The sequence below is a fragment of the Candoia aspera genome, chromosome 14 (assembly GCF_035149785.1).
Source record: "Candoia aspera isolate rCanAsp1 chromosome 14, rCanAsp1.hap2, whole genome shotgun sequence".
Lineage (NCBI taxonomy): Eukaryota > Metazoa > Chordata > Lepidosauria > Squamata > Boidae > Candoia > Candoia aspera.
This window is the reverse complement of record NC_086166.1, coordinates 1,612,025-1,631,787: the sequence shown is the minus strand read 5'-3', so window position 1 is coordinate 1,631,787 and position 19,763 is coordinate 1,612,025. Positions and strand designations below refer to the sequence as shown.

Sequence of the window (19,763 nt, the reverse complement as noted above, 5' to 3'; positions counted from 1 at the left end):
ACTTCTTAGGAATACAAATTGGGTGCCTTTTTTCCAGGGTATTCAACAGCTGGGTCCCATAATGTCAGTGTCATACACACCAGACCCTGCAAGATTACCAAATGTTCAACCCCAAAACTCCAAATGGGGGGTGGGGAGGTGTGTGCTAGTGAACATTGGACAATTTCTGACATGAGACTCTGAAATATATAAGCCACTATTTGTCATCTGAGGGGATTCTACTCTGCAAGCTGAGTTGGATTATTTTGATCTTTGATGAACACTGTGTGCATAGCAAACCTTTGGTTCTTTTTTTTTTTGGTAACCAATAGCTAAAGAGGTAAATACAGTCTGTTATTAACCTTTTTCCCTTCAGAATAAAGGTTTTCAAATTACTTTTTCCCATCTCTTGCCTAACAGGGTAGAAATAATGAGTGTATAAGTGCAATGTCTTTTCTCATTTTAGAGTTGGCCAACTCTAGGCTTAGGACAGCTAAAATTTTCCAAGCACAGCTACTTCCATGTGAAGTTCTAACTTCGCTATGAACTTCTGCTGACTCAAGTGTGTGCCATCCAGGCTGGGATCAATCCTTGAACTAAGTTATAGTTATGTTTAACAATTCCTTACAAATTACAGTGATTGAGTTCACACAACATCCTAAATGAAGACCAAATAAATCCCCTGATGGCATAGTACATTATCTGGATCAGCCTCTATAAACTATAGTCTCCATAGCTGTCAAAGACCTGACAAAGGCAGCGAAACTCTGAGGAACTTAATCAGAATTTCAGGAGTCTCTTCAGAATCAGGACCACATAGAAACTGTTCCCTAACAAAGCAAAATTTTTAAAAAGAAGAGAAAGGATGCCCTGTTCTTATCTGTTTCTGTTTCAGAAATTGTTATGTTTTTCCCTCACAACTGGTGGAAAGCCTCAGGACTTTCAACTTCATAGCACACCAATAAATTGCAACAATACATACACTGTAAAGAAAATTCTTAGAATTGCAGTAATGTCTCCATTTAAATAAAGGGATGTTCCAAGTCACTTATTCAAGGTCTTGATAAAGGTCAACAGAGTCAAAATTAAATGACATTTCTTGGACTTCGCACAACACTTTCATTATGCAACCCTTCCTTGTCTGCACTGGGAATCCATTTTCCATTGAATAAAATGCCACAATTAGTTAGAAAAGGGCCAAAATCTATCTCTGATTCACCAGGGGCAAAATGAGAGGCACCCTATTAGACTGTTGCCCTTTAGAACAGGATCTTTTATTTCCTTCTGAACTATTAGCATCTGCCACAAAGAAAAGTGGGCTCAAGGTAAACAGGCTTTCCCTGCTTTATACCAAGCACCTCTAAGGCATTCACAAGACTATGCAAGAGTAAACTGTGTGTAACACTGACTCTAATGATGCAGAAGCAAGTGGGTGCATAATCTCACAAAGAGTTAACTTCCAGAATTTTATGAACTTTATAAACTTACCAAGATCCTTACCCATAAGAAAAGCTTACAGCCCACTTTCTAATTTTGACTAAAAGTCCTACTCAACTAGATAGAAAGCAACATAGATCTTGTATTTCTCAATTCTACCTTCCAATTCCCTGTACCAGATGTCTCCACACATGCACATCTTCTCCCCTATATTTCTCAACCTTGCTCTACAGCTTTGTCCTCTCCTTGTCCTATCTCCACAAGAAAATGATTCGATAGCCACTGTGCAAAAAGCCCACTAGCCAAATTTCCTGACATGCATGCTTTATGAAAGGCATTGCTTCTTTAAAAAAAAAAATCTGGCACACATCGCAAGGCAGTATCATCAAAGTCCTTGCATTCTAACACATGGCTTTTGTACAGCAATCCACCGTTCCCTTCCCTGCTTAGTCATTGTTTTTTAAGCCAAGAAAACCACAGCTTCTCGAGCCTTAGTGAAGAGGTTGCTGTAAATATCCACAAACAATTCAATCATCCTTTCTCGGATGCCGCCTAGGAGATCTTTTTCAAGATTACAGGGCCTCTAAATCTGCACCTTGATATGTTTTCAAGGTTCCTCCAAGCCAGTTTTCCCTCTAAGGCATCCTCTGTTTCATTCCCTGCCAGCATTCCAGGCTCATCCACAACATTCCAGGCTTCCCTACATCGTCCCTCCTTTTCATGGTCCCTTCACTGACTCTGAGGCTGTATCTTCCGGAAACATCTACCTCCCCTAAGCAGGGAATTCCTGGCTTCCCATCCCCTCTGCCACAGATTCTCAGAAGGCCTCGCACCGAACCACACCAACTTCCACATTTCAGTGCCCCCCACTAACAATTACAGATTGCTGAAAGCCTGCGTCTGCCAGGCAAACGTCTTTTACATCTGTTCCCTCCAAAAACATCTGTCCCCTGCAAATACCTATTTTAAAAAATCGCTTGTTTTCTTAACTAATCAAAGCATGCACAAAACGTAAGTCATCCTGCAACCCGGCCAAGCTTCTGGAGCTGCTGGGCGTGTCACAGCTGACTCGGCACATTTTTTTGGCCACGCACAAAACCCATCCAGGGAAACAGATGGCCGTTGCCCGGATGGCCGTTGCAAGGACCCTCGCAAGAGGAATCCCCCCACGCCCCGTGTGTATTCAGAGGGACCTTACAGGGCTCTCTGGAGAGGAAGGAGGAGCAGCACCATTTGCAGGAGCAGAGTTGAAAAGGGCCCCGCGAGGCCGACCCGGCACGGCATAAACATCGCCCGAGAGGCCAGCGCGGCCACGCGTCGAAGGACACCGCAAAAACCACCCAGGGGAGCCCCAAGCGGGCTGCCGCGGCCCGAGCGGGAGAAGGGAAAGCACCCGCTGGGAAGGGCGCTCTGCGCGGACCAAGCGGGGAGCAGCACCGGTGCAGGCGGGGCTGTTTGCAGGGCCCAGAGGGGCTCGGCGGGCCCTTCCGGGAGGGGCCGGCCGGGCGGGGTTCAGTGCTCCATGGGGGGCTCTGGGTGCCCCGCAGCAGGCCTAGGGGTCGGGGAGCCCCCCCCGGCCCAGCCTCCCGCTTGGCCCGAGGGCGCCTCAGCGGAGGCCCAGCCGGCCAGAATTCCCCCCGCCGGCGCTGCCCCGGCGGCCCCGCGCCCGCCTACCGAGGCTCTGCCCCACCGGGGTGGCGAAGGGGTTCCCCAGCAGAAACTCCATCTTGAGATGACAACAAACGCGACCGGCCGCCCGGCCCGCTCCGCCTCGCCTCTCCGCGCCTTCGCCCCGCCTCCCCGGCCTGAGCGACGGCGGCGGCAGCCAAGCGCGGCGGCGCTCGCGCCCGAGGACGGCCCTGGCTCGCTGTCGACTGGACGGCGCTCCCGGAGGGCGCTTTTTCATTGGGGGCGGAGGACGCCCATCACTGTCAGGCCAGGCGATCCGACTGGAAAGCGGACGGCGTCTGAGGGACGACGACGAGGCGGGGACGGAGAGGACTCCGCCTTCCCCGCTTCACGATTGGAGAAGGCTCCATCAGAAGCCTGCAGACGATTGGGTAGCATTCGCAGATGATTCGCGGGCCGTGTGGCTCCGTCAATCAATCCCGAGAGGGAAGGGCTGTTTATGCGGCTTCTCATTGGGCCACCAGCTCTGACGGACGTTCCGTAAAGCGAACGCGAATCGAGCTCGTCTTGCCGGCGGCTCCGACGCCAGAAGAAAGTCGGGCGGGCTCGAGCGGCGGTCACGTGACCTTCCCTAGCAACGGATGCGGCTTCCGCAGCAACGCGATCTTCCTCTGGCAGGACTGAGGGTCGGGGGGTCCCCGAGGTTGGCTGCCCGGGCCTGGACCATTGAGGTGCGGATCCGGGCTCGGGATAAGCCGAGGGAGGCTTCCGTCCGCAATGGGGGAGGCCGCTGGGGGTCTTTGCTCGCCGGGTGTTGGGCGCCGTTCAGCGTGCCTAGGCGACCGGGTAGTTTGGACTTCTCCTCCCGTCAGCCCTAGCCAGATTGGAGAATTATGGGAGACGTAGTCTAACCGGGAGGACCCCGAGTTGCGCACCCCGGCCCAGCCCCAGTGGCTTGTTTCCAACAGGGGACAGCCAGGAGCTGTCAGGAAAGGGCGTCCAGCGGGTACAAGAGCCACTGCTTGGCAGGAAGCGAGGCCTTGGACTGCAACACCCATCATTCCAAACAGCAAAGGTGGGGGGCAGGCTGGTGCCCCAACTCCAGAAGCTCAGAGGCGTCACCTTCCTTCCTGCCGGGAAGAAGTTGCAGGAGATCCCAGCCCTCCCCAAGGGGTCCCGGGGATCTGTTTATTTACAGATAATCTGCCCCCTGACACCCAGCAACTCTGGGCGGTTTACCAGTGGCTAAAAACATTAAAAGAAGAAAACAACCCAAAACGAAAAAGACCAAAGATGGCAGAGGTGACAAACCCAGATGAAAAAGGAAAGAAAGAGAAGAAAAGGGGGCTTCAAGGCCCCTTGCCAAAGGCCTGGGTAAAGAGCCAGGCCTTCAGGGCCCTTCGAAACACCAGCAGGGTGGGAGCCATGAGAATTTCGGGGGAACCTCATTCCAGAGGGCAGGCTTGGGACAGAGAAGGCAGGCTTCCAGGTCCTGTTCGATAGCATTGTTTAATCAAAGGACCCTGAAGTGTGCCAGCCCTGCCAGTTCAGATCGGCTGGGCAGATACTAAGGGAGACAGGCAGTCCCACAAGTAACCAGGCCCTGTGCCATGTTGGACTTTATAGGTAGCCACCAGCACCTTGAATTGCACCCGGAAGAAGACCGGCAACCAGTGCAGCTGGAGATGTTACATGGGCATACCAAGGGATCCCTAAGACATGGCAAGATCTAGTGGTTGGTGGGTGCCAGAAGCTCTTCACTTCTGGGGGAGATCACAGCGATGGGTATCCTATGTCCTTGCCTTTCAGGGTCAGCCACAGAATCCAGTTGGTTTGTCTAACTTTGTCCTGGCTTTCCCTACCAAACATGAGCCGCTTCTATGACAGCATCGAGCCCAACGTGATCAACGAGGAGATGCTGCAGAAAGCAGTGGAGGAGCAAGGGCCTCAGGAAGAAGCAGGCCAGCTGGCCAAGAAGGAAGGCATCAATTTCAAAGATGTCAAAGCCCTGCAACTCGATTTTAGAAGTAAGGACCAGAGCAGTGAAATAGAGCAGTTTTTAGAAGGGCCTGCCTGCTTTTCACTGCAAAGCCTTGCTGGTCTGAAGGTTGCCACGTGAACAGCTAGTGGTTCAACTTGCGTATTTAAGGGGTTTTATGAAAAGGGCTGAAAGAAGCTGTTCTATGAAAGCATTCTACTATTACTTTGCTAACTCCAGCTTAAGCTATGTCAGAGTGTTTAGCATGCTGTTCAGTTGGTATTGAAAGGCCCGAAGGATCAGGTTGGGGACAGGGACTCCCGGAGAAAATCTATCCATGTGATTGCTAAGAGTTGGCACTGACTTGGTGGCACATAATCTATCAGTCTGTTGTTTTCCCCTTATCTTTCTACTCCACCCTTTTGTAATCTGTTGGCCTCCAGATGTGTTGGGGTGCCCTCCGAGGTTGGTTGGCTAGGAGTTCTGGAAGCTGCAGTCTGAGGACATCTGAAGAGGGTCACACTGGGGACATTTCCTCAACACACTCCAGCACGTCCACAGTCTTTGCAACTCCAGCTCCACCCTTTGCAGCTATTCAATATCCTGCTCTTTTCTCATTTCCTGCCACATCTGCTTCGCTTAACACCTATGTGATGCTGCCGCTTTTTCTTCCTTCAAATCCTCAAAGCATCTCTTCCCTTGAAACCTGTACACAGAAGCCTCTGAGGACCCATCTGTAGCAAAGCCCAAGTATGTGAGATAAATGCATCTTCCTCCCCATGTACCTTTGTCTCCCTACCCCGTTCTTCGTTGTTTTCCATGTGTCAGATCATAAATTATTCCTTGAGCTAGAATCTGCCCTGTTGTTCTTTGTGAAATTATGCACACTGACGCTGCTGTGATAATAATAATGTGGCAAGATTGGGTCTTTTAGACAAATGATCAGATACCATAGCAATGTAGGCTTGTGATTTGTCTTAAACTAGGTTAGTATCTACACTGATATCGCTAGTATAATGGTTACCTTTGTGCCAGCTTGAACTAAGCGGTTCTTATCCTTCTGTGGTTTCAGATATCCTGAAGATCGACAATCTTTGGGAGTTTGTGAACCTCACAAAATTGCAGCTAGACAACAATATTATTGAAAAGATAGAATCACTGGGCTTACTGGTTAATCTGGTTTGGCTAGGTAAGATTCTTGCAACGAGAGCCACATCAGATAAATCTCTGGAAGTGCCACCCTGCATGCATCTTTCATAGCCGATGTTTCTGCATAAATCAGGATTCCACCTAGCAGTTGCATGATTTCATTTGCTTGTTTATTGGATTTATGCCCTGCCCTATTCAATAGATTCTCAGCAGCTTACAGTGAATACAACAAAGGCAATTTAAACAGGGACGCAGAATACCATCATGACTGGCAATAAATAAATGAGGTGCAAGAAATTAAGTTAGCAAGAGCATGAAAAGGCTGTCTAGAATATTCCATTCCAAACCAACGGCCCTGCTGCACAGAAACAAGGCCGCCTGGCCTTGGCTCTCCTCACCTCCCAGAGGAGTGGAATCACCAGCAGCACAACATCTGGGAGTTGGGCTGATATAGTTGGGAGAGGACAGTCCTAGAGGTACCCAGGAGCCAAGCCATGAGGTCTTTACAGGTTAATACCAGCACCTTAAAGCATACTTGGAATGCTTGATAGTAGTGTTTCTCAACCGTGGCAACTTTAAGCTGTCTGGACTCCAACTCCCAGAATTCCCCAGCCAGCATGGCTGGCTGGGGAATTCTGGGAGTTGGAGTCCAGACAGCTTAAAGTTGCCACGGTTGAGAAACACTGCTTAACAGTAACCAATTCAGGGCCCACAGAATTGGTGTTATGTTTCTAAAGCCGGGAGTTGGTAAATATGTGGGCTGCTGCGTTCTGGACCAGTTGTATTTTCCAAATATTCTTCAAAGGCAGACCCATGTAAAGCGTGTTGCAGCAATCCAGTCATTTGGCCCTAAGCGTGAATGACTTGCTTTGTCCTCTCGCGCCAGGGAGGGTTGCAATCGGTGGACCCCCAGCCAAAGCTAAGCAGAAGTCCCCCTACCCATGGCCTCTACCCGCTGTTCTCTCAGGAGCTGTGAGTCCTCTTAACACCAGTAGCTACAAATGGCTGTGTGAGTCTGCAGGTGTTGTCTGGGAGGAGTTGAATGGCTTCCTTTTGGGACTCATATTTTCCAATCTCGTTCTGTTCACACAGATTTGTCCTTCAATAATATTGAAGTCATTGAAGGCTTAGACGCTTTGGTTAAATTGCAGGACCTTAGTTTGTACAACAACAGAATTTCCAAGATTGAGAATCTGGATACCCTGCTAGAACTCCAAGTCTTCTCTATAGGAAACAATAATATCCAGGATCTGGAAAATGTAAGATTTCAGTTACGAAGCATTTAAGAATCGCTGGCACCAATTTCCCTGGGCACGTAGTCATTCTGAACTCAGAAGGTATTTTTTAGTTCATGCTCTTTTATTTCCCCTTTATGGTAAGATGATACATGGGAACAATGACACATCTGTGGCTGGACAATGAATCACTGGCTAAAGAGGCTATTGTAGATGACCATAATAATTAGGTTTTTTTCTGCAATTGTGTCCAATCCTCAGCGACTGCCTGGACTAGTTCCTGCAGTTTTCTTGGCAAGATTGCAGAAGTGGTTTGCCACTGCCTCTTTCCTAAGGCTGAGAGAGGAGGACTGGCCAAAGTCACCTAGCGGCTTTCATGCCTAAGGTGGGACTAGAACTCACAGTCTCCTGGTTTCTAGGCCATTGCCTTAACCCAGACCTTCTCAATCTTTTGTCCCTGGGGGAAACTTTGAAATATTTTTCAGGCCTTGGGGAACCCCTGCACATTCAGGCTCAAATACAGGCCAGAGGTTATAAAATCGTTCTATTCGTTTCATGGGTAATGCAATGTATATATGCATTAACAGTGTTCTTAAACTAAAAATAAAAATGAAACTTATCTCTGTAACGTGAAGTTGCCCACATTTGGAATAATTTTTTAAATAAATCATTATCTCCCAGGGAGCCCCTAGTTCACAGAACCCTGGTTGAGAAACCCTGCCTTAACCACTAGACCAAACTGGCTCTCTTAATTGCAATTTATTTAATGCTAAATAAATCCAAGGTGTATATAGCACTTCGTATAATCTGTATGATCTTTACAACACATCTGTGGGTTGCCCTACTCGAGAAAGTGAAATCACAGTATATTGTGAATATGTAAGAACATATCATTTTGTTGAACTTGTCTTAGAAAAAATTAAATCTCAGGATAAAATTATCTCCAGGCCCAAGCATGAGACTAACTTTTCTAAACAGAAACTTACTGAACCAAAGGCCCATACTTGTCTCCTTTTTTGTCTTTTGTGAATATTCCAAGTGCTTCTATAAATCAGTCATGGGCTTCTCTTTGTCCCTCTACCACAGGTGATCTATCTCAGGAAGTTCCAAAACCTGCGCACCTTGAACCTCACTGGGAATCCGGTGTGTGACAATGAACTGTACTCCATGTTCATTGCTGCTTATCTACCAGATCTTGTGTACCTGGATTTTAGACTGGTGGATGGTAACATGGTAAGAATGGCAAGACATGTACCTCATGATAAGCCAATGCTATAGCAAGGCCCTGGGGGAGACTCTGCTTGCATGACTTCAGAACCACTAATCTCAGCTGACTGTCCTTCCTGGGTGTCCTTCCTGCCAGCGAGAGATGGCCTTGATAAAATACCAGTATGCCATAGAGGAGATGAAGCACGGAGAAACGCTGGCCTTGATGAAGCAGAAGGAGAGAGAGGCCAGGGAAAAGGAGGTGGAGTACCATAAGGTATGTTAACTCTCACTGGCTGTGGGTCACGAGGCTGTGGGGAGAAGCCGCTGGATGCCTTTGATGGGACCTTAAAAATTCCTGTGCTAAAACTGAGTCAGAAACAGGCATCTGTCTCGCTCTTTGAAAGGAAAATACTATGTCTGTGTGCCATCTGACTAGCCCAGGAACGCAATTCTTTCTGCTGAAATATAAAACCTGAAAAGTTTCAAGGGGAATGGCAACAGCTGGATTCTCACACCAAGCTGGCTGAACAAGCCACAGAATCCTGGTTGGTTTGTAATGCTAAGCCCCAAATCCTAATTTACAAACCCTAAGGGCTAGGGTTACACATCATGCTGTGCTGAAATCAAATCCAACACCACGCTTTAGTTTAACATGCATGTTCACCTTGCAGCGTAAACTTCCCATGCAATTTTTATGTGGTCATGTGTGCACAGTCTGCTTTTTTTCATAGTTTTGCCCGAGGACTCCTAAAGCGGACACCACCTTGCAGCCTTGAACAACTGGGACTCTCTGAGCTGCCTGCAGCTTGTCCACCAGCATTATCCAGGGTTCAGGAAGGCAGGAAACATGACAAGCGATACAGACATAATCACTGCATGATACATTTTTCACCTGGTGTGCTTATATAAGGGAAAGCAATCCTGAATCCAATTTATTTACTGCTCTGTACAGTTTTCTGAGAATTAAGGCCATTTAGAGTTCAGGCAAAAAGGTTCATAGAATCATCGGGTTGGGAGGGACTTTGGAGGTTCTAGTCCAACCCCCTGCCCAAGTTCCTCTTTCACTAACTTTGTTCTTCCTCTTCCCCCGTGTTATTTCTCTCCCGAGTCTGCCTACGTGGAGTATCTGGATGGGTCTTTTCTCTTTGATAGCATGTTTGCAGAAGATCCTGAAGCACCTAAGCTGACGTACCTTCCCGGAGTACCAGCACTGTTAGAGACATATCCTTCCTGGTCTGGCACAGAACAAGGGGTGCATCTTGAAAATAGGATTTGAGGGAATTCTCTGCTGTCATGAGGACTAGTGTCACTCTTGAAACAAACAAAAAGCAAAAGCAGCTGTGTGGGGGGGAATCCAAAATCTGTGTTGAAGTAGTATCTTTTTTGGGCAGCTAAGCTGCTTCACTGCCCCCCGTTCCATACTCCAGCTGGGACCTTGAGGAAAGCGAGTAACATTGGGAGAGTTCCAGGATCATACTTTCTATGTGCTTCAAACCCAAGAGGCGCTCTCAAAAGTCTGCCTTGCATGGTTCTTTGATCCCAGGGAATCCCAGAAGCTTAACATGGGAAATAGCTCCTGGTGCCTCCTGCAGTGGAGAACCGCTTCAGACATGCCCCCTCAAGGCACGAGCTCCTCTTCCTATTTCACCCAGGATTTCCCCAGGCAGGAAATCAGCAGGTATGAAGCAGCCTTAATGTTTTTTCTTCTTCCTTGACTTCAGCCACACATACAAGAATAAATTTGTAGACATCTGCAAAACTCTGTTTGAATACGGCCTGCAGCAGCATGAAAAGCGAGAGGCTGAGATCGCCATCTTCTACGAGTGCCTCAGTGAAGCCCTGCAAGACAGTCAGGACCAGGGCACCAGAATCATTCAGGACTTTGAGAAGAAGAACTGTGGGGTAGGTAGATTCTTCCCAGAGTGAATTTTGGGGAAAGCTGGCACCTTTCCACTCCAGTACCCTCCCACTCCATCAGTTTTGTTAGTGATAGCAATCATAAACATAATAAACCCTAGTTTGTGGATCAGGATAGGGGGATAAACCGCTTTGGCAAACCAGGGTTTAACCAGGAAGTCTCCTTTGAAACCAGGCGTGAAAAGAAGGGAAAACGTTATTCCGTTACAAGCAAGGATCTTGCACAAGGCTCTTTCAAGTCTTTTTCACTTGCTAGTAAGTACATTTAGGCTTGTAGCTGTACCGAGGAACCTGCATATTCCAAAGATCCACAAATGCAACTTGAAACCCCCACCCCACCCCGGCCCCGGCCCCGTGGAAATAGTTCCAGCATTCAGATTTGGTGGTTTATGCCAGAATCTCTTTTCTCCCTGTTAACAGAGGAAAGGGGCAAAAGAAAACAGTATTTTCTTTCTCATATTCTACAAGTAGACCATCGATGCAATTCAGAGCCTCAGTAACACCCAGATTGCTGAGGTAAGGCTGGTGGAGTACAACGAAGAAATCACGAAGCTCTATGAAACACTGATGACCCTGGAGATGCAGCTGGTTGACCAGTTAGAGGTAAGGCGGTGGCCATCCTGGGGGAGCTCTCCCTTGAAGACCCTGTTGGGATCTACTGAACATGGGTTGGTGGACTGGGATCTACAGTACTGATCCTGCTAGACGGTTCAACACCGGCTGGGAATGTAGGACCGATAAGCATTTATGTTCTTAAACACAACAGCAAATGTTCCCCATTTCCCCAGGCACTCTGCCTTATGCCATAACCATCATTCCCCAATTTTTTCACATCTAGATATGTCAGCAAACCAAGAGAAATGTAGTTTCTAAGCCAACTGGAATGGGAAAAAATGTGGAGTAGTTTTCATCAAACTCACTTCATCTGTTTTTCCCCCCCAAGGAAGTTATAAAAGATTTTGAAAGGAACATCGCTGATCTTGTGTCAATCTTTATAGAGAATGAGCAAGGATTATATCCTTTTTGAGTGCTTATTGTTAAGTGTGGAGGTGTCTTAACTGAAGTAAACAAATGCTTCAAGCTGTGAGCAAGCTGCTTCGCGTATGCCACCCGGAACTGCATAGGCCTGCACTGACTTGTTTTGGAGGTGCCTCTCATGTCCATAAAACAAAGCTTTCCTCTGCTCTGTGTGCCAAAATTCACTCTGAAGATCACAAAGACAGGACACGTAGATATCCCTCTCACTCTCTGGGGTCATTAGTTAAGTTTTCCAAGAAGCCCACGTGGACCAAGTTTGTAATTATTTGCTAAGCTACCGTAGAGGGCTAATTATCACACATCTGTCCTGGGTTTCAAACTTGGGAACAGTGATTGCAGGTGATCACCAGTATTTAAAAAGGAATGGCAGTGAAGCAGCATCACGCAAGCTTGTTAACCATTCACTGTAGCTTCGTGTGTCATGGGGATGCAGCTTTTTTGAGAAGAGCAAGGGGTATGGTGGAGCAGGGCTTCTACTCCTAGAATGAAATGAGCGTGTTGTGCTCTACTATTGTCATGGTTTGCACTAGGGAGGAGTGAGTTACAGAGCCCTTTTGTAAAACAAGTGGCTGATCTCCGTGATCAAGAAAGGGCTGCTCCAAGAACCATGCCCTGATGGAGGACGTAGTGAGTATTAGATGGTGCCAGTCCTCCTTTCCTTTATCTCCATTCAGAACACAGTATGATCGTCCCTTTAATTTAGCCACTGTCCTCCAAGAGAGCACATGCACAAGGCTGCCCTGTTCTGTTTCTTAACATTCTGCTGCACAATGGCTCAGTGCCGGGATCTTGAAAACCACCATCATGAGAAGCTCTTGGAAATAGCCATCAACACGCTGGAGAAGATAGTGAAGAGCGAGTATGATGAGGAAATGCCGGATGATGTCCGCATGGTAAGCTCTTCCTACCGCTCCCTCACCCACCCGAGACCAGAAGAGGTGGACCACCCTTGTTCTGAACCAGGCCTAAGACACCCCTCCCACAGCCAGAGGCTTCTTAAAAACCTTTCTCAATGGCTTTTCTTCCCAGCTCTTTGTGGACAAAGACACCATTGTCAATGCAGTCAACGCCTCCCATGATATCCACCTCCTGAAGATTGACAACCGGGAAGATGAAATCATCACCAAAGCCAATAACAGGATTTACACTCTGATTGAAAAGGTAAGCATAAATTCTTTGTGTTAGCTTTTTGTCAAAAGAAAGGTCATTACTGAGAAAGGGAGAACTTCTAGTATACCATAATCAACGGCACTCAGTGGAGCTGGCCATGAAGGAAGATACTAGGAAAAATGTTCTCCTAGCTAGCCTTTGGGAATTTTGAAAAAGAGACATCATGAGCAAGAGTTGAAGCTCCTTCAGGGCTTCCATTTTCATTTTTCAATCCCTGAAGGTTCACAAGGATGAAATCCACCGAAACCGAAGCCGTGTGCTAGAAATCAATCACTATATCGATCATGTCCGCAGCGAGCTGGACAACTTGGACATTCTGGAGCAGTAGCTGCTTTTAGTACTAAGCTGTGCAAACTCCATTTTTGGCTTTAGATTCTGCAACTAGCAGTGAATATGCTTGGCGGTCTCCTTCTGGTCGAATCTAATCCATTTAATGCAAAGAACACGTCCCACGGCAGAGAATCCTTTATCCCTGAAATGTTTAGTGATCAATAGGAGTAGAATAAAACAGATACATGTATTTTCTTTTTAAAAGAGCAAAGAGTATCAGCTTATTTTTGTCTGTCTTCAAGGCATATTTCTAAATAATGCACTCAGTTATAGTCACCAACTGTTTTTTTTTAATTTTCTAAGAAAGCTTATGGGGCTATTTTGGAACCTAGAGATGTTCTTCAAAATAAAGGTGGTAGTAGATCCTGCCATTTTGATTTGCAATATGATCCCTTTTAAATTTGATTGGGGGGGCAGGATCTTTGTGGTCCCCAAAGGAAATCTTGGTGGCATGTTGGAACCCCTGGGGACTGCAGCTAGAGTGTCTTCAGTCTGAGCAGAGATGCTCAACTGCCGTGGTATGTTCCCACCTCTAACTGCTTCTAGCTGCATGTCCTGCAGGACAGAGCACGCGGCCCTCCGTCCATTTTGGGAGGCTCAGAGCACACCCTCTGCTCCTGAAATTCGGCAGCCTGCCAGGCAAAACGCAAAACTTGCGATACAGGGAAATCTCATCCAAGGTGGCGAGCCCAGGTGGGCTGGGCAGGAAGCCACTCCCAAAAACTTCCTGGGACAATCGGCCTCAAAGGGCATGGAAGAGAAGGGTTCCATCGCATGCTTCAGCCCCCTCCCAGCGGAGAGGCTGAGGGAGCAGCCCAGCCATGCTGACAGCTCCTCTCTGTCATCCACCCCATCCGACCCTTCTTCGGGTTAACCCAGAGCCCCTGCCCACCCTTCTTCGGTGTCCCAGTTCCTCAGTGCTGAAGCAGCTTGTGCTTGACGGTGGAATTCTCTAGGCAAAGGTGAACGAAAAGGGTGGCCGCAGCTGTGCGGGCCCGCAAGTCATACATGTCGTAGTCATGGGCCCACTCCACGTTCCCCCAGCGCCGAATCTAGAGCAAAAGAGAAACAGTAACACAACCCAGTTCTTCCGCTGCAGTACTCAGGGCTAACCGTATGGGTTGTGCCTTGCCTCCCCAGAGACAATTGGCTAGGCTCAAGAAGTCTGATCTTTCCATCCCTAGAAGAGGAACCGTTTGCTCTGCTTACGTCCTAGGGGACATTCCTCAACTAAAGCCCTGTTCAGCTTGGACAGATCACGTTTGTTCCTGACCTCCATTTTGGCCAAATCAGGGCTCTGTTTACCAAGCCCAGCAAGCCACAATTTCCTCAACCATGGTTCCTTGAATAGCCCCAGATTCACACAGCAGGCAAAGCTGTAAACCACCACTTAGGAAATAGACCAAGGCAGGTTTCCACGACAGCCGAGCCAAAACCAAACAAACCACAATGCCGCTGAGCACAGTGTCTGAACCCAGCCTATAGGAATGTGCAGGACCCATCACATTGTAAGGTTTACCTGGTATTCTTCTTCCAGCCGAGATAGGAGGACAGCTTGCTCCACCGTTAGGTGTTTGTCAACCAGGCTCATGGAAAGAATCAGAGACTTCAGCTGGGTTATCATGTACTCTATGCCTGGTGAGAAAGATACTGTAATGATTATGCTAATAACTAATGAGGTTTACGTGTTAATAAAAGAAGGGGAACCATTATCACTTTCTCTTATAAAGTACATTCTCCTGTGCTCCAAGGAGAGGGTAGTTGGCTAAAAAAATTCAGATCAAGGAACGCAGAAATACCCAGATTACTCTCCCCCAATGGATTTAGGTTTTTAAATAACAAAACTCAATTATGAAATGCTGATTCTGTGCCACTTGATTTTCTTCCTCTGTAGTGAGAGATTAAATTGGGAGCAAAGCCAACTAGCAAGGGGAATGTATCATTTCTAATATTTTGCACACTCTGAAGGGCGAACATTTCCTCCCTTCTCATTATGAAAGAATTTTGGCAATGGGGTCAAAACAGACAAAATTACGTTATGCAACCTGCTGCCGGGGATGTGATGCAGGGGGGCATCAGATATCTCTGGAAGGAGATTATGAAGGATAAGACCTGGGGAGAGTTGAATAGAACCTCTAGTTCCACTACCCCAGTTGCTGGGAACAAGCTGTTGCCATGACACTTTGCTCATGACTTCCTAGAGCATCTGGTACCTGCCTTCTTGGGGAACCAGATGTTGAGCTACATCCTCACAATTTAAAATTGAAAAGGTCCCTTAATCTCCCCATCTCCTTCCCTAATCAGCGCCACTGTGTAGAAAGGACTGAATAATTTTTTAACCCAATGCAGTTTGAAACGCAGCAGATTCCAGGGTGTCGTGTGACGTACCTTGAAGGGCCCAGCTGTTGTATGAAGCCAGGTGGCTAGTGAAGGTGTCCTTTGTGCTTTGTGGGAGGTTTGGGCCCATGAGGCTTGTCGAGGAGCCAATCACAACATTGTACCTGGAGATGGAAAGGAGTTTCGATACATTGCTGTCTGAGCGAGGATGAAACATGGTCTGAGACTATCTTCTACTCGGTGTCTCTCTCGCCTCCTGGTCCTTTCTGACTGCTGCCTGTAACAAACCCCACCTACACCCTTTCTGTTTACAAGCAGGAACCCTTCGATTTCAAGTCGCAAGACAAACTATCAATATGCCCCCTTTAAAGTATTTAATTAGGTGATCTAAATATTTCCCACTTCATCTTTCTGTTATTCAGTTTCTCCCTTTGATTCGCAGAGTGAAAGTGTCTGTGGTTCAGCTCCTAAAAAGAGAGCCAGCCATCTCTCTCTTACGTATCTAGAAGTTTGCCTCCCCCTGATAAAGAGGGTGGCCAGATCAGTTATTCAGGAAGGAAATGGGATCACTCTTGGGAGGCGTATCATTTTGCTCCCTTACATACTTCAGAAAGAAAAGTGTGGAGTTTTTGTGACAAGGTATGCCTCCAACCTGAAATGGGGGCACACAGGATTACGTGAGCCACCGGATGCCTGAAAGCACAAGTCTGCAGTATACCTTTAGAGGAAGTTGTTAGCAGTCACGCTGGAACACTGTAAGCTTCCTTGTTCTCCCAACCCCTTGAGTAAGACTTTTAAACGGCCAATTTCACTCCAATACATCATTGTCTGCTTTGCTACTCTGTCTCAGCAAAGATTTGGCTCCGTGTCAAGGGCTGGCAGAAAGGAGATGGGCGTGTTTTCATCAGAACCACCTCCCCAGGACTGACTCACTGCTAATACTTACCTTTTCTCAGCCCACCCAATTACCGGATCCCACTCATTCTTTTGCAGTTCTACCAAGGCAGGTGGCTCTTCTACCCGGCAGCTAAGAATCCAGAAAAGTTAAAAAAAAAACTACAGTCAGGCCTTCGACTCACTTCTGCGTCTAGCTCCAGCCTCCAATCTTCCCTTATTTCAAAGAGAAACGTAGTTCTGCCGCATGGAAATGATACCTGATTCGCTACGTTGTCCCAAATTGTAGAAATGTTTCTTTTCCTTTATTGCCTACTTTGATTTTTTTTTTGGTAAGATATATATCTCATCTTTCCTCCAGATATCCAAGGCAGTTTACATGGAAATCTTCCTTTGTTGTCTCCCACAAACAACCTCCCTGTGAGATGACTGGTCCAATTATCAATAGTTTCCCTGGCTAAGGGCGGCCAAGGAAGTCTTTACCTTTCCTACCTAGAATAAACTGTAGAAGCCAAAATGGAGTCCTACCAGATAGTATCTGTCTCCAAGAACTTCATAGCTGCCTGGATGAGCTGATCTTTGCTTCGCTGCGATGGGTTGTCCAAAGCTGTGTTGCACAAGGTGGTCTAAAGAGCACAAAGTAGTTTTAGCGATCCGGACCTCATAGCTTAGAGTCTACCTGACTGAACAGCGAAGCAGCAGATTTCTTGTGCAAATGTTCCCTCTGCCATGACCTATGCAATTTGCATCCTAGCAGATGACTTTAATACTTTATGGATTCAAAATGTTAATTAAATTTGGTCTATGGACCTTTCAGTATTTGTCTTAACCAAAACAGTAAACAGCCTCCTTGTAAATAGAAAAAAAATTGCACAAAATTGGGCTAAAAGGTTGAGGTTGCCTTTTTTTTTTTTTAACTCTAATGTGCCAAGTTTTTTGTTTTTACTGTTTTTTTTAACATGGTGAATGGAGAGAGCAGTTCATTATTACCTAAAAAAAATCTACCAAACAATTCTTCAGCATTTGCAAATATGACCAACATTCCCCTAACGTAACTCTAGTTTCAGCAACCTGGCGCTATTTTACTTAAAGAGACGCAACCAACTGCGGTTCCCAATCTTTGTTTGCTCAGCCGGCCGTTCCATTCACACACCAGGTGCATGGTATAAAACTTGATAGTGTCCCGCTGAGAATCCCATTCAGTTGCCACAGCCAAAGCCAGTGTCTCACTGGGCACCGTGAAGAGCTTAGCTTGGGGAGTTTTCAGCTTCCGGTGGTCCAGGTTGATTTCAAAACCACCTGAAGAGAAATAAAAGACCATGACACTAAATATTGCCCTGAAATAATTTGCTTTTATTTTGCTGTACCTCAGCTTCAAGAGGTGAACATTTGTCCTATTCCTGCCTCTCTCAGTAAAGGGGAAAGGATGAGTTTTGCAAGCCTTGCTGTAAATAAAGATATAAGAAAACCTTCCCAGATTGGGTGAAAGGACCATCTCATAGTGGCCAACCATATCCATCTGCAAGCCCACATCAGATATAAATTGCACATTACTACTCAGCAGCTGGTATTCAGTGACATAATCTAAACAGGCCTCCAACTGTTCCTCATGTTTCTCATAAACAGACATAAAGAGCCTTGAAATTTAACTAGCAGGGATCCTATCCAGCCTTCTCTTCAATTGTTGAAATTCTGCCACGTTACCAGCACGCACTCTATTTCAGGACTAGAGAATCCGTGTCCCTCTAGATGCTGATGGTCTCCAATTCTAATCCATTCCTCCTCCCAAAGGGGGGGAGGGGTATTTGATTGACGCAAAAACCAAAGTTCGCACAACACTGAGTTCTACATCGGAGTAGTTGTATGGGGTGACTGATGAGGGAATTAAAATAGCATTAAAATCAGCAAAGAATGGCAGTGAGATCTTCACAAAAGTTTTCACCACTGTGAAACACTCTGGATCAGTATTGCCAAAGCCGTGGTGTTTTTATTGTTTCTAACAGCACAGTATCCTGCACTGCACATGGATTTCCAGCTCACCACCTAGATGCCAGTGGGATTCTGGAAAGATCTGACTTTGGATGAGCAAGATATAGATTCAGTTTCCTGTTCTGCCACAAAATCCCCCTTTTTCCCCTAGCGTATCGTGAAATAGAGTAAAGGGGTCCAGATCAACAAACAATGACAAACACGAACTACAATGTAAAATGTGCTTACTTTCTCCTTGGGAGATGGTAACATTTTGGTAAAATCTTTTCCTTTCTGCAAGACAAAAATACACATATAATGATGAGTACTCTATGTACCTAAGGGACACTGTCCAAATAAACTGAAGCATAATTGGGCTCAGTGACATCAACAAACCTTACCACAAGCAATCTTATACAACCTTTCTCCCATTCCTTTGAAACTGAAAAGTTAGCAGCTTCGTTTTGCTCAGTATCAGCTTAATAGGTAAAAGGGACGGGAATCGCTGTACAGGCATCTCCAGAGCGACCAAATGTTCCTGCATTAGACAGTGTAAATTTACATAATATCTTTTTTGCAGCACCGACACCAGAGCAGGAGGCATCCAGAGCAACTGAAGAGCTGTAGCAATTCCATTTTTTTCCTCCAAATTTTTCTGCTCCCCAACTAGACCGTGTCAGATCAAAGGCTTTGCCCAGCTCACATTCTCAGAGAGTTACATTTCCCATAATCACACTGACCATAATTTTCTTGGAAAAAAAATAAAGAACAAACCTGAAAGAGGTTCCTACGGATAAAAAAATTTAATTGTTTATAGCTTTGCCTTCCAAAGGAAAATTCAAGAGCAAAAGCAAGAAAAACTTTACTGTAAATTTACTTTTTAAAAAGACAGTTCAGTTTCTATATTTTTCCCGTGAATGTGAAAGGCCGTGCATTAAACGGTACCATTTGTACGGTAAAAGTTAAACGACCCAAATAAAGGACAAAAGTGAGTTTTTGAAAAACGAGTAAGTCTAAGCTTTCTGAGATAAAGGGCGCGTGGCCACAGGGCCCACAGTGCAGCTAATTCCCTCCTCACCTGCCTGGGCCGCGTAAGGACGCCCGAAGGCCGCGGGGGAAGCCGCCGGACGGGGCGCGGGGCGAGCCGGCGCGAGCGGCCGTTTGGGAAGCAGCCGCCGGAGGCTCCCTCGCCACATGCCGGGGAGCAGCCCTTCGGAGGCGCCTGGCGAGGCTGTCCGCCGGTCGCCCAGGGGCCCCGAGCCCCTCCCGGGAAGGAGGCGAGTCCGGCGGGGGCGCCTCTCAATCGGCCCTCCTCCTTCCCTGAGGTAAGCGACCCGCCCCTCTGGGCGCCGCCATCTTGCCGGGACGGGGACGGCCGCGCGGCCAATCGGCGTCACAAACGCTTCTTGTCCCCGCCGCCGCGCCGTCGCCCAGCGGAAGCGGCGTCCCCTCCCGCCCGCACGTGACGCGGGCCGGCCAATGGGGGTGCGGCG

The 19,763-nt window shown here is 47.1% G+C and overlaps 3 protein-coding genes across 5 annotated transcripts in view; 1 reads left to right on the top strand and 2 right to left on the bottom strand.

Annotated features, from left to right (window-relative positions):
• The window catches only part of TOM1L2 (target of myb1 like 2 membrane trafficking protein), a 29,693-nt gene extending 26,482 nt beyond the window's left edge, over nt 1-3,211 (bottom strand). For all 3 annotated transcript variants that reach the window (XM_063314672.1, XM_063314670.1, XM_063314671.1), the window contains exon 1: nt 3,091-3,211. In XM_063314672.1, coding sequence (XP_063170742.1) covers nt 3,091-3,142 — 52 coding nt within the window. In that variant the 5' untranslated portion in view covers nt 3,143-3,211. The remainder of the gene's footprint in view (nt 1-3,090) is intronic.
• Nucleotides 3,212-4,816: 1,605 nt separating this feature from the next.
• On the top strand, nt 4,817-13,128 carry DRC3 (dynein regulatory complex subunit 3). Its single transcript, XM_063314948.1, has 12 exons — nt 4,817-5,072; nt 6,096-6,212; nt 7,265-7,431; nt 8,494-8,640; nt 8,771-8,890; nt 9,725-9,837; nt 10,344-10,518; nt 11,005-11,136; nt 11,477-11,548; nt 12,342-12,464; nt 12,601-12,732; nt 12,962-13,128. Exons 1-12 carry the CDS (start codon nt 4,838-4,840, stop codon nt 13,067-13,069), a joined length of 1,641 nt encoding a protein of 546 aa, XP_063171018.1. The 5' UTR covers nt 4,817-4,837; the 3' UTR covers nt 13,070-13,128.
• A 75-nt stretch (nt 13,129-13,203) lies between these two features.
• On the bottom strand, nt 13,204-19,680 carry ATPAF2 (ATP synthase mitochondrial F1 complex assembly factor 2). The gene is made up of 8 exons (XM_063314946.1): nt 19,349-19,680; nt 18,520-18,564; nt 17,456-17,601; nt 16,831-16,928; nt 16,355-16,435; nt 15,460-15,572; nt 14,591-14,706; nt 13,204-14,123 (listed from the first exon to the last, which is right to left on the bottom strand). The coding sequence occupies exons 1-8, from the start codon at nt 19,464-19,466 to the stop codon at nt 13,986-13,988; spliced, it is 855 nt and encodes a 284-aa protein (XP_063171016.1). The 5' UTR covers nt 19,467-19,680; the 3' UTR covers nt 13,204-13,985.
• Between the last annotated feature and the right edge of the window lie 83 nt (nt 19,681-19,763).

Bases quoted from the DNA above. Each gene is read 5' to 3' on its own strand.
- DRC3 (XM_063314948.1), top strand. From the start codon at position 4,838: ATGTCCTTGCCTTTCAGGGTCAGCCACAGAATCCAGTTGGTTTGTCTA. The intron at 6,213-7,264 runs GTAAGATTCTTG...CTGTTCACACAG, and splicing joins GGTTAATCTGGTTTGGCTAG to ATTTGTCCTTCAATAATATT. The intron at 8,891-9,724 runs GTATGTTAACTC...TTCTCTCCCGAG, and splicing joins AGGAGGTGGAGTACCATAAG to TCTGCCTACGTGGAGTATCT.
- ATPAF2 (XM_063314946.1), bottom strand. From the start codon at position 19,466: ATGTGGCGAGGGAGCCTCCGGCGGCTGCTTCCCAAACGGCCGCTCGCG. The intron at 18,565-19,348 runs GTGAGGAGGGAA...TTTGTCTTGCAG, and splicing joins TCCTTACGCGGCCCAGGCAG to AAAGGAAAAGATTTTACCAA. The intron at 17,602-18,519 runs GTAAGCACATTT...ATTTCTCTTCAG, and splicing joins TACCATCTCCCAAGGAGAAA to GTGGTTTTGAAATCAACCTG.